The 14,105-nt window shown below is 41.8% G+C and overlaps 1 protein-coding gene across 1 annotated transcript in view; it reads left to right on the forward strand.

Annotated features, from left to right (window-relative positions):
• The first annotated feature begins 1,621 nt into the window (after positions 1–1,621).
• Positions 1,622–14,105, forward strand: part of LOC127577223 (TGF-beta receptor type-1) — a 57,669-nt gene continuing 45,185 nt past the window's right edge. The window contains exons 1-3 of the mRNA XM_052028222.1: positions 1,622–1,845; positions 10,305–10,373; positions 10,692–10,708. Coding sequence (XP_051884182.1) covers positions 1,622–1,845; positions 10,305–10,373; positions 10,692–10,708 — 310 coding nt within the window. The remainder of the gene's footprint in view (positions 1,846–10,304; positions 10,374–10,691; positions 10,709–14,105) is intronic.

Raw genomic sequence — 14,105 nt, forward strand, 5'->3', positions numbered from 1 at the left:
GGCTCTTCTATTGCTAGTGAAAATTCAATGCCATTTCTAATGAATTTTCTTAATTTTTGCCCCTCTTTGGCAATTGGATAACTTCAGAGTTTGGGCCCACAGTACCCTACCAAAGCTTCTTACCTCAGTCACACATTTCCTGGACAGGTTGTCTGTACTCTACCTCCATTCAGTTGGCTCACTTGCAGTCTGATTTCCATGACTGATTTAACTCCTTCAAATTTCTTATTCAGAATCCAGGAGCTGGTTTGTATTCAACAGGAATCCAAGTTCAGTTTTACAGGTAAAAGAAATTCATTCCTTGTTCCGTGCTGATTCTCACCAATAGAATTTACTGGTAGCATTATGTCCCTGGATTATATTTTGGGCTCAATTTCAAGTTCTTTCCTGTGCTTAACTTTCTGCTTCTCCTGTTGCAAGTCCATTCCTTTATGGACTGGATTGAGATTGTCCAAGTCCATTTAACATGGTGCCCCCAGAATTGATATCAAGATCAAATCTTAATTCCTGAATATAAAGCCAGGGTAAGGTCGATGGATAATCCTGCACACTCCATAATTCTTCATCTAATGCTTATGCGAGTTCTGTTGTTCTTGCCTAACATTTCATGTTGCACTCTGAAGTAGTACTTTGTTTCATTAAAAATGGTTTCACGAAGTGGTTTTGATTAGGGAGCAAGGGCAGGGAACGAGGTGAGGGACATTTAGAGAAGAACTTCCATTTTTCTTCCCTAACCAATCCCAACCCACACCAAAGAAGCCTTGGGTTGTCACCTTTCTCAGGAAATTACATGGAGTTGAATTTAAAGGGGTTGTCTTGAACTTATGGCATAAGGCACTACCTCTGTATGGAACATTGCTAGTTGGCCTATTTCTCTGAATCCTTTGTCCACTTATGTTACAATGTCTGTTAATTTTCATTGTTTTAGGTCTGAAATGCTATTGCACCAGCTGTGTGAGTGAAAACCACACTTGCGAAACAGATGGAGTTTGTTTAGCTTTAACCATTCTTTCACATGGAAAAGTGGAACACTGGAAGACCTGTGTACATCGACAAGAAATGATTCCAGCAGACAGACCTTTTCTCTGTGCCAGTGCAAAAAACATTTCCAAAACTGTCTGCTGTGACACCAATTATTGCAATGATATATATCCACAGCTACCATTGCCGAAAGGTACATTCATTACATCTTATTCCTAAATTTAAAAATCATTTTGTCAGATATTAATTAGCATGATTTTATTTCTACATGATCTTACTTAATTTGCAGGACTGATCCAAGGAACTACATAGTCTACTGTGATTCTTATGTTTCAGTTGGAAATGTTTGAGAGTTGCCTCTCTGCTGCTTTGCAGTGTTCCCTATAGAGTGCTGCCTTGAAATTGAGGTTGTCAGTTCCAGAAAGATGTTCTAATCATTGGAAGTTTTCACAATTTTGTCAGCATGCGTTCCACCAGGTGCAATCTTTGCATCTAGCTCCTAAAGGGACAAACTGCAATATGAGCAACACTCCCAGCTTTAGAGGAGCATTACTACTGAATGAATGGTGGTCACTTTGATGGGAGGGGGTGGAAGAACGCTTCCAGCAGTTCAAAGGTACCTGGAGTTTGGTGAAGGACAATGACTGCAGGACACAAGTTCTTTGGGAAAAGAGGTCTAGGAGATCAGCCAGAGCTGCAGCCAGGACCTACTGATATAAGGTTGCAGACGGATCTCTGTAAGGAAAAGAATGCCTGCACTTTGGGGAAGCATGCAATGCAGATAACTCAGCCCACTTTTTCTGCTGAAGGAAACACAGGTGAAAGCCTCTTTTTGTGTGGAGTTTGGGTGACCTTCCTGATGCAGTGAGCACCAGATTCTGAGACGTGACAGATATCAGCAGCAGCTTGGAATGATCTTGAGCACAGGAAGCAGAAAGTGACCATGACCCTGACTGGGAAAGCAGTCATGGCAAACGTGCAAGGTTATATTTGAACTCTTAGGAAATGACTGTTTCCATGACAACAAAGCAAACAGTGTTGGCCCTTTAAATAGCACAGTCTCGGGAGAACTGGAGCTTCTCCAATTTCATTCTGTAGGAGGCTCACATTTGTAAGTCTGGAGCTCTTCTAATTTTGGTCAGAAAATGAAGACTATAATGTCCTAAGAATGCTAGTCAAGATTAAATTGATTCTGTGGCACAAACTCCTTTTCAACCAGGATTGGCAATCAGGTGTCAGCTTTCAGGATCCATGATGCCTTGCCATAGTTTCTGCTCAGCCAGCTTGATGGTATTGATTGCATTAAAGGATTCTCACACAGAGCAAACACAATTGAAAGGCACCTTTTACAGAAAATAAAATAAAGGTTGGAATGGGCTTATTGCAAAGATAAAATATAAAAACAATACAATTTTAAATCATTTTGAGGAATGACATGAATATAATTTAGTTTCTCAGAACCATGGAGTGACCTTGTTGATAATTATGCTGATCACAGACTTATTTAGGCCCCTTGCAACAAGGCTAAACATATTCATTGGTTGTTACAGTAAGGATAGTGCATTAATAAAAAGAAAACTGTTGGCACTAATATCAAATTGCATCACAGAGAGGATATACGAGGTTGTGTAGAGGAGATTTATGAGGATGTTGCCAGGACTCAAAAGAATGAGTTATGGAGAGAGGTTGAGCAGGTTGGGACTTTTTTCATTGGAGCATAAGTGAATGAGAGGTGATCTTATAGTTGTATATAATATCATGAGGGGCATAGATGGGGATAATGTGCAGTCTTTTGCCCAGGGTTGGGGGATCAAGAACTAGAGGGTATAGGTTGAAGGTGAGAGAGGAGAGATTTAATAGGAGGCCCAACATTTTCACCCAGAGTATGGTCACTATATAGAATGAGCTGCCAGAGGAAGTGGTTGAGACAGGTACATTAATAACATTTAAAAGGGACATGGATAGGAAAGCTTTGGAGGGACATGGGCCAAAATGGGACTAGCAGAGATGGGAATCTTTGTTGGCATGGACCGGTTGGGCCAAAGGGCCTGTTTCCATGCTGTATGACTTTATGACATCACTGATTCTATACTAATTATTTACAAAGGCTGCAATAATGCACTATGTGGACGAATGTAATAGTGACAGCTGCAATTTTCTGGTTTTAACTTCATGATTACAAACATAAAAAATCTGATATTAGTTTTACAGTGTAATGATAGTGATTGCTTCCTATTTCTCTGTCCTGGCAATAGCAAATTTCAGGTCAGTAATTTTAAAACAGATACACCGAACCAGTAATCTATCGATTTTAGAGTCATAGAGCAATGCAGCATGGATACAGGCCCTTTGGCCCAATGAGTCCATGCCATCCACGGTGCTCACCCATCTAGTCCCAATTTCCTGCATTTGGCCCATATCCCTCTAAGCCCTGCCCCTCCATGTGCCTATCCAAGTGCTTCTTAAATGGTACTATTGTACTTGCCTCAACCACTTCCTCTAGCAGCTCATTCCATACACTCACCACCCTCTGCATGAAAAAGTTTGCCCTCAGATCACTGCTAAATCTTTCCTCTCTCACCCTAAATCTCTGCCCTGTAGTTTTGGACTCCCCTACCCTGGGGATAAGACTGCTACCATATTGATCCACCTTATCTATTCCCCTCATGATTTTATAAATTTCCATAAGATCACCCATCATTCTCCTGCGTTCCAAGGAGTAATGACCTAGTCTAGCCACCTCTCCCTAAAGCTCAAGTCCTGGCAATATCCATAAGCAGGCCATAAGATGTAGGAGCAGAATTAGGCCACTTGGCCCATCGAATCTGCTCCACCATTCGATCACGGCTGATTTATTTTTTTCCTCTCAACCCCATTCTCCCGCCTTCTCCCCGTAACCTTTGACGCCCTTACTAATCAAGAACCTATCAAACTCTGCTTTAAATGTACCCAATTATTTGGTCTCCACAGCTGTCTGTGGCAATGAATTCCACAGATTCACCACCCTCTGGCTAAAGAAATTCCTCCTCATCTCTGTTCCAAAGGGATATCCTTCTGTTCTGAGCCTGTGTTCTCTGGTGCTAGACTTTCCCGCTAGTGGAAACATCCTCTCCAGTCCACTCTATCCAGGCCTTTCAATATTTGGTAGGTTTCACTGAGATCCCCCCCTCATCCTTCTAAACTCCAGCGAGTAGAGGCCCAGAGCCATCAAACGCTTCCCATACGTTAAGGCTTTCATGCCTGGGATCATTCTTGTAAATCTCCTCTGGACCCTCTCCAACACCAGCACATCCTTCCTTAGATATGGGGCCCAAAACTGCTCACAGTACTCCAAATGCGGTCTGACCAACACCTTACATTGCATTTGCCTTCCTTACCTCCGACTCAACCTGCAAGTTAACCTTTAGGGAATCCTGCACTAGGACTCCCAAGTCCCTTTGCATCTCAATTTCTGAATTCGCTCCCTGTTTAGAAAATAGTCTACGCCTTTATTCCTTCCACCAAAGCGCATGACCATACACTTCCCTGTGCTGTATTCCATCTGTCACTTCTTTGCCCATTCTCCCAACCTGTCCAAGTCCTTCTGCAGACTCCCTGCTTCCTCAACACTACCTGCCCCTCCACCTATCTTTGTATCATCTGCAAACTTGGCCACAAATTCCATCATCCAAATCATTAACATATAACGTGAAAAGTGGCGGACCCAACACTGACCCCTGCAGAACACCACTAGTCACCAGCAGCCAACCAGAAAAAGCCCTCTTTAGTCCCACTCTCTGCCTTCTGCCAGTCAGCCAATCTTCTATCCAGGCTAGTACCTTTCCTGTAATACCATGGGCTCCTATCTTGTTTAGTTGCCTCGTGTGGCACCTTGTCAAGGGCCTTCCGAAAATCCAAGTAAACAACATCCACTGACTCTCCTTTGTCTATCCTGCTTGCTATTTCCTTAAAGACTTCCAACAGATTTGTCAGGCAAGATCTCCCCTTTAGCAAACCATGCTGACTTCAGCCTATTTTATCATGTGCTTCCAAGTACCCTGAAATCTCATCCTTAATAATGGACTCTAAAACCTTACCAACCACTGAAGTCAGGCCAACTGGCCTATAATTTCCTGTCTTTTGCCTCCCTATCTTCTTAAAGAGTGGAATGACGTTTGCGATTTTCCAGTCCTCTGGAACCATGCCTGAATCTTGGAAGATCACTACTAATGCCTCTACAATCTCTTCAGCTACCTCTTTCAGAACCCTGGGGTGTAGTCCATCCAGTCCAGGTGACTTATCCACCTTCCAGCCTTTCAGTTTCCCAAGCACCTTCTCCTTAGTAATAGCGACTATATTCACTTCTGCCCCTTGACTCTCTAGAACTTCTGGCATATTACTGGTGTCGTCCACAGTGAAGACTGATGTAAAATACTTCTCAGTTCATTCGCCATTTCTTTGTTCTCCATTGCTGCTACTACGATAGTGTCATTTTCAGTGGTCTGATGTCCACTCTTGCCTCTTTTACTCTTTATATATCTGAGAAGTCTTTGGTATACTCTTTCTTATTATTGCCTAGCTTACCTTAATATTTCCCCTTATTGCTTTTTTAGTTGCTTTCTCTTGGTTTTTAAAAGCTTCCCAATCCTCTAGCTTCCCACTAATTTTTGCAATATTGTATGCCCTCTCTTTTTGCTTTTATGCTGTCTTTGACTTCCCTTGTCAGCCACGTTTGCCTCATCCTCCCTTTTAGAATGCTGCTGCTTCTTTGGGATGAAATGATCCTGTGTCTTTTGAATTACTCCCAGAAACTCCTGCCATTGCTGCTCTACCATCATCCCTGCTAGGGTCCCCTTCCAATCAACTTTGGTCAGCTCCTCTCTCATGCCTCTGTAGTTACCTGTACTCAACTGTAATACTGATACATCCGATTTTAGCTTCTCCCTCTCAAACTGCAGGGTGAATTTTATCATATTATGATCACTGCCTCCTAAAGGATCCTATACCTTAATCTCCCTAATCAAATCTGGTTCATTGCAAAACACCAAATCCAGAATTACCATTTCCCTAGAGGGCTCAACTACAAGCTGCTCTAAAATGCCATCTCGTAGACATTCCTCATTTCCCAAGTCCTTCAATGATCTCCCTAAGGCCCTACAATTTATTGTGTATATACATCCTGTATTAGTCCTGCCAACTGTATCAACTCTCACTGATCAGGATTAAATTCCATCTGCCATTGCTCTGCCCATTTTACTGACTGATCAATATTATTCTGTTACCTAAGACTATCCTCCTCACTCTCAGCAGCATCAGCAATTATCACTTCATCTGCAAACTTACTAGTCATAGCTATTACATTCGGAAATAAATTGTTAATCTATATGACGAACAGTAAGGGTCCCAACACTGATCCCTGTGACGCACCACTGGTCACGGACGTCTAATCACAAAAATAACCCCCCAGCATCACACACTGCCTCCTACCACCATGCCAGTTTTAGGTCCAATTTGCCAATTTGTCCTGGATCCCATGGCTTGTAACTTTTTTGACTAGTCTCACATTTGGGGCCTTGTCAAAGACCTTACTAAAGTCCATGTAGAACACATCAACTGCACTGAACTTGTAACCCATTTGTTACCTTTGACCCCATCTATCCCCCTGGTGTGACCCCCTACTATGTTTTCACCATTCCTTCTGATCTTCCCCTCTCAGATCCCAAACACAGTTTTGCCCTGATAACATCCTCATCTTAATGAATTCCAAGCCCAATGTAATTTTAAACTCTTTAACTGCAGCCCCCGCCTCTGTGTCCATTCATAAAGTCGTACAGTCGAAGCATCATGCTACACAGAAACAGGACCTTCAGCCCAACATGTCCATGCTGATTGTCAGTTATGTATTTATACTCACCCCATTTACTAGCACTTAGTCAGTAGACCTGTACGCCTTGACAATTCAAGTGCTTGCTTCGATACAAAACGGTGAAAGAACCCTGCCTCGGCAGTACATTCCAGATTCCAACCACCCTAAAAGATTAAAAGTTTCTTCTTCAGACCCCTCAAAGCCCCTTATCCCTTAATTGACACCTGTCCCCTTAGGTTTTATAGACGCCCTCTGCAGAAGGGTTTCTTTCTACCTACGCCCCTTATAATTTGGTATACCTGTGTCAGGTGCCCTCTCAGCCTCCTCTGCCCCAAAGGGGAAAAAAAGTCTATCCAATCTCTTCTCATAACTGAACCATTCCATCCCATGCCACATCCATGTGAATCTCCTCTGTACCCTCTCCATTGCAATTACATACTTCCTATAGTGAGGTGATCACAACTGTACACAACTCCAGATGTGTTCTAACCGACGTTAAATAATGTTGTACCATAACCTTCCTGCTCTTCTATTCCATGCCCTGGCTAATGAAGGCAAGTATCCCATATGTCTTCTTCACCACCTTACCCACTTGCACATCAATTTGCACTTATCAGGATCGAATTCCATCTACCATTGCTCTGCCCATCTTACCAACTGATCAATGCCCTCCTGTAGCTGAGAACTATTCTCATCACTGTCAACAACACCACCAACTTTCATGTTATTGTGCTACGTTGCTGTTACATTCACATTCAAAACATTTAAGTATGTCACAGATTTCCAATCACTAAAGTAACCCTCCACCATCAACCCCTGCCCTCCTATTACCATACCAGCTTTGGATCCAATTTGCCAACTTGCCTTGGATCCCATAGGCTCTAACCTTTTGGACCAGCCTGCCATGTGGAACCTTGTCAAAAGCCTTACTGAATATTTTTAGACAGGAGTCTTCACACCTGACTGCGCACCCTTCCTCCCATCTCCAGAACTCCTGATCCAATTGAACCGTCCCCAGTCTCTTATCCTCTCTAGATTTATTCAATGCTAAGTGCTAAAGTGACATTGACCACCTTGACTCTTTCACTTCCCTTACTCATTCCAGCCACCCCCTCCTCCCCACCCCTCCCCTGCCCCCCGAACTTGCAGCACTCCGTTCACTGCGAACCAACCCTGACATCAAGGCCAACGTGGCGTGTTGCTGTAGTCTGAAAAACTGACCTGTATCTCACAAAGGTCTCATGCACATCCTTATACTTCCCTCTGGATGATAATCTGAAGATCTTGCTGAAGTCCAAATAGACAACATCCACTGCCCTACCCTCATCTGCCTTTTTGGCTACCTCTTCAAAAATCTCTAAGGTTCGTCAAACACGACTTTCCACACAGCATGCTGACTCATTTTAATCGGACTTTGTCTATCCAAATGCTGGTAGATCCTGACCCTCAGAATTTCCTCCAGTAACTTCCCCACTACTGATGTCAGGCTGACCAACCTGTAGTTCCCTGGCTTGTCCTTGCTACCCTTCTTAAACAACGGATCAACATTAGCCACCTTCCAGTATTTGGGAACTTCACCAGTGGGTAATGATGAAGCAAAAGTCTCCGCAAGGTCCTCTGCAATTTCTTCTCTAGCCTCCCACAGAATCCTTAGGGTGCACTCGGTCAGGCCCTGGGCATTTTTTATCCATCTTAAAGCGCTGTAAGTACTTGCTCTCTGGTAATATGAATGTTCTCCAGAACATCTCCACTAGTTTCCCTATCTCTTGAGCAACCATGATTTTTCTCCTCAGTTAACACCGAGAAGAAATATTCGTTAAAAATCTCACCTATATCCTGCTGCTCAAGATGTAGGCAGCCCTGCTGAACTCTCGGGACCTACTCTCTCCCTGGCCACCCTTTTACTCTTAATATAGCTATAGAATTTCTTGGGATTTTTCTTAACCTTACCTGCCAGATCCATCTCATATCCTCTCTTTGCCCTTCTGATTTCCCTCGAGAGTATTCTTAATCATTTTATAGTCGTCACTGGATTCAGTCATCCCCGACCTCCTGGACACAATGTATGCTTCCTTCTTTTTCTTGACCTCAATATCTCTCGACAGCCAGGGTTCCCTAAACTTGCGAGGTTTACCCTTCACCCTAACAGGAGCATGCTGCTCCTGGACTTTTGATATCACACTCTAAAAGCCTCCCACTTGAAGCACAGAAAGTCATTTAATCATGCAGCGTGAAAACATGCCCTTCATTCCCAAGACCATATTCATACATTCATCAAGCACCCATTCATTACTAATCCTCCATTGATCCCGTTTTATTTTCCCAACATTCCCATTGACTCCCCAGATTCAATTCCTCATCCACACACCATGGGCAATTTACAGCAGAAAATTAACCCACAACGTGAACGCCTTTGGGATGTGGAAAGAAACCAGAGTACTCGGGAAGCCCACATGGTCACAGGGACAAAATCCACACCGACAGCACCAAAAGTTGGGATCGAACCCAAGTCGCTGAAGCTGCGAGGCAGCTGCTGTACTAGCTGGGCCACTGTGCTGCCAATCTTGCACTTTTGCAGCTTTCACTTGAAATAAATATGGGTACACAAGCCAGGCTTAATCTTACCTGGAAATAAATCAATTTGAATGAATGTCATTGTGGTAATTATTTTCACTGTTCAGAATTATGCAATGCTGTGTTATGGAAAATTTTAAATCAACTGAACCACTGGAGGGCAGTCATGATCACAGAAAAAGCTGCAAACTATATGTTATCACTGATATTGTATAGAAATTATGAAATCATACCTGGATCTGGTCATTGTTCTCAAATAATTGTGAAATAGTTGGAACATCGCAATGTACTGAAGGACACTATGACAATGCAGTTTCTCATTTTTTTCGTATTTGGTCACAGTGTAAAATAAATAAACTTTGGTAACTTTTTGTTAGCAGAAACAGTATGGCAAAACTAGTTTTAAAGGAAAAATGATTTGCATAGAATCTTTTATGACCTCAGAATTTTCAGTGATTTAAAATCAATGAAGTAATTTTGAAGTGTAAACACGGTTGATATAAAAGAAGTCATGTAGCCAGTTTGCACATAACGAGCAAAAATAAACATCAAAGTGATAATGAACAGATCTGATCTTAAGTGAAAATTAAAAAAGATAATGGTGAATTCAATGATTGTAATGACATTGGAAATCAAGAGTCTGTGTTTGGACTTCCTGTTGTTTTAATTAATAAGAATGATTGGTACCTTAAAGGTTATATTTAGCATATATTAAAAAGATCCTTAAAAGCTGTTTTCTCTTTTTTGAAAGAAAAACATCATAGTGAATCGAGCTGGAGACCCACGAAACTGGCAGCTATAGTAATTTCACTCGTGGGGTTCTTGTGCTTGGCTCTGTTGGTGACAGTGTATACCTTCTGGAGACAATATCCTGCCTGTGTGAACACAAGGCATGACGATGAAGGCCCTGGTTTGAGCCATTTTACAGCAAGGGAGGATGTTTCCACAAATCTGACAAATGGATCGGGCTCTGGTAGGTCAATATAAGATTACTTGTAAGAAAGCTGCTATGTAATATGAGCATTGTAATCTCCTCTGATGTAAATTTCCTTTTGGATATTTTTAGCTCGTTCAAATTAATTGCAGCAATAATTATCTTCGGCTCTCTTTTTAAAGATCAACATTTTCCTGTGTTGAAGATAACAGTTGCTATTGGTTAAATAGGAACAAGCATAACTTGTCAATGTAATTCATTGTTTATGAATAAATATGAGTTAGGCGATATTCCCATATGAATGCAAGTTCATTTTCTATTTTCTGTCCATTGTTTTCCTTTGTGGATTATCTACAGTATATTTCACCATGAGAGTAAGTAGGAGTATCTCAACCACTACTTTTCTCAAAGCCACAAATGTATTGACAACCAGTAGATCTGTTGCATTTTCCCCTTTCCCCCGTGCTGTCCTATGACCATTGGCTCCATTACCTGTCACAGATGCAAATCTATTTCCACGCATTCTGCTTTCTCTTTCATTTCTGTTAACAATCCAAGTATTTTCCATTATTTATTTGCACAAATTGTCCTATTTAGTGACCTTTACACTGAGAGTCCTAGATTTATAGGGTTATACAGCATGGAAACATGTCCTTCAGTCTAACTTTTCCATGCCAAGCAATTTGCCTACCTGAGCTAGTCCCATTTGCCTGCATTTGACCATGTCCCTCTAAACCTTTCCTCTCCATGTACCTGTCTTTTACACGTTGTAAATATATTTGCCTCTACATCTTCCACTGGCAGCTCATTCCATATACTCACAAGTCTCTGTGTGGAAAAAGTTGCCCCTCAGGTTCCTTTTGAATCTTTCCCTGCTCACCTTAGACCTATGCCCTCTAGTTTTAGACTCCCCTACCCTGGAAAATAGACTGTAACCATTCACCTTATCTATGCCTTTCATGATTTTATATCATCTCTATGAGGTCACCCCTCGACCTCCTATGCTCCAAGGAAAATGTCCCAGCCTATCCAGCCTCTCTTTATAACTCAAGCCCTTCAGTCTCGGTAACATCCTCATGAATCTTTTCTGCACCCTTTCCAGCTTAATGACATCATTCCTGTAGCTGGGCGACCCAAACTGCACACGATACTCCAAGTGTGGTCTCACAAACAACTTGTACAGTTGTAACATGACGTCCCAGTTCCTGTACTCAATGCACTGACTGAGGAAGGCAAGCCTGCCAAACACCACCTTCACCGCCTTGTCAATGTGTTGCCACTTTCAGGGAACTATGTATCTGTACCCCTAGGTCTCTCTGATCTACAACTCTCTTTAGGGCCCTACCATTTACTGTGTAAGTCCTGCTCTGGTTTAACTTACAGTAGAGGCAAAGTAAAATCAAGAAGTCCGGTGTAGTAGAGAGAAGCTTTATTGAGCAGTCCTGATTAATCAGGAGAACAGCCCTGAAAGTCTCTGAGACTGTTCTGCCCAAGCACAGTTTCCCTCTGTTTATATACTTACCGGATCAAGCAAAGCAGATATCTTTTGTTTATTCAATCATTTCCTCATATCTTTTGTTTATTCAATCATTTCCCCATATCTTTGCAACAGAGGTGTTAATTTAATCAATGTCTTTGCTCTTCTTCCTTGATCATATCAATTGGTCCTGCCCTTGTCTCATCCTGCCTTTGGTATTACAAGGTTAGTGTTAATCAGATTAATTTTTACAATACTTCATTAAATATTCCACAATAGTTTTCAGAGACATTTCAGACTTAATTAACAGAGGTTCTTGCAAGCCTCCCTTTTTCCCCAGCACAATATGCTCCAAAGAGCAGCTATACCCAAGGACAAATAGCTTCTGTTTCCACCCTTAACCCTTGGGTCTAACTCTTAGTTTTGCCAATTCCTACTTCTCCTTATTCACTTCCACAGTTACCAAATTGTCCAAGTTAAATTCCACCTGCCATTCTTTGGCCTATTTCCCTAGTTCATCTAGATCCTATTGTAATCTTAGATAATCCTCTTCATGGTCTACCATACAACCAGTTTAGGTGTCATCTGCAAACTTACTAAACATGCCAACTACATTCTCTTCCAAGTCACTAATATAAATCCCTGCAGCTAATCAATGGTCACTGGCATCCAATCTGAAAAACAACCCACCATTACCACACTCTGACTCCTTCCACCATGCCAACTTTGTATCCATCTGGCTAGCTCACCTTGGATCCCGGACTAGCCTACCATGCAGGACCTTGTCAAAGGCCTTGCTAAAGTCAATATAGACAACATCCATTTCCCTGGCCTTGTCAATCCTCTTGGTCACCTCTTCAAAATAAATCTCAGTCAAATTTGTGAGAATGATTTTCCCACCCACAAAGCCATGCTGACTATCCATAATCAGTCCTTGACTTTCCAAATGCAGGTAGATCCCGTCCCTCAGAACCTCCTCCAGTAACTTTTCCACTATTGATGTTCGGCTCACCATTCAGAAGTTCCCTGGCTTGTCCTTGCAGCCCTTTTTAAACAAAGGCACAACATTAGTTACCCTCCAGTCTTCCAGTACCTTACCCCTGACTAACAATGATGAAAATATCTCTGCCTGGTCCCCAGCAATTTCTTCCCTGGCTTCCCACAATGTCCTAGGATACAGAAGGTCAGGCCCTGGGGATTTATCCAGCTTAATATGCTTAAAACCACCAGCACCTCCTCTTTTGTAATGTGGATATGTTACAAGACATCACTATTCATTGTCCTTAATTCCATAGCCTTCTCCACAGTAAATAGAGATGAGAAATATTCATTTAAGACCTCGCCCATCTCCTGTCACTCTACACTTCTCTACTACTCCCCTACTTCTCTCACTCATGTCATACTTATCCTCTCCTTTTGGTGTCTTTTGATATTTCGTTTATAGATTCCTTCATCCTATCTCTGAACCTCTATTTAACTGAAGTGTAACATCATACCTTTTAATTCATCCTCAGACCAGTCTTAGGCAGGTGATTTACATTAGTTTATTGTGTTTTGGGGAGTCCAACTCTTGTATGAAAACCCATTTATCCAAAAGGTTTATCTGAATCGCTAGATCACATGCTCTATCACAAATGTGTTATTCATCCTGGAGCAGCTCAGCTGTTGAATGTGGCCAGTTTGCATAGTTCCTGAATTGTAAGCTTATTTGTAGGTTCAGCATCATTTGATTTGGCCTGAGATTAGAGTACTTATTAGGATTTACCCAGCATTTCATACTAACAAGGTCTTGGAATTTTATTGTTGTCAAGACATTGTAGCATATCTTGTTGTATCTGCCACTGCATCAATTTGATAAAGTTAATAGTTTCTATTCTCTAAATATCCATTATTTTCAACAAATTTGTGAGAGATTACCATGCTGCAGTGGGTAATTGTTACTTTCCAACTCTGCAGAGTGTCTTAACCGTCAAATTATGGCACTGCTTCCAAAGCAGAGTCACTTTCTTCTATCCCTTTTAGTGGTAGTTGTTTGTGTTATGGTTCAAGGATTTTTATTTTTTCCTGAGGGGGATTGAAGAGAAATGAGCTATTTTGCAAGTTCTTAATCATGGGGAACAGAGGCACTGTGGACATCATGGTGGAGGAAAGGGAATTGCAAATGCCTTAAACCAGTCAACTTTTTACAGAATGCAATGTTACCACTCGGTTGAGCAGTAACAAGCTGTGCAGCAAAATTTCTCTTGTATAATCTTTAAATGTTTTTGAACTACATGGCTGTTCAGTATTGCATA

The sequence above is a fragment of the Pristis pectinata genome, chromosome 1 (assembly GCF_009764475.1).
Source record: "Pristis pectinata isolate sPriPec2 chromosome 1, sPriPec2.1.pri, whole genome shotgun sequence".
Lineage (NCBI taxonomy): Eukaryota > Metazoa > Chordata > Chondrichthyes > Rhinopristiformes > Pristidae > Pristis > Pristis pectinata.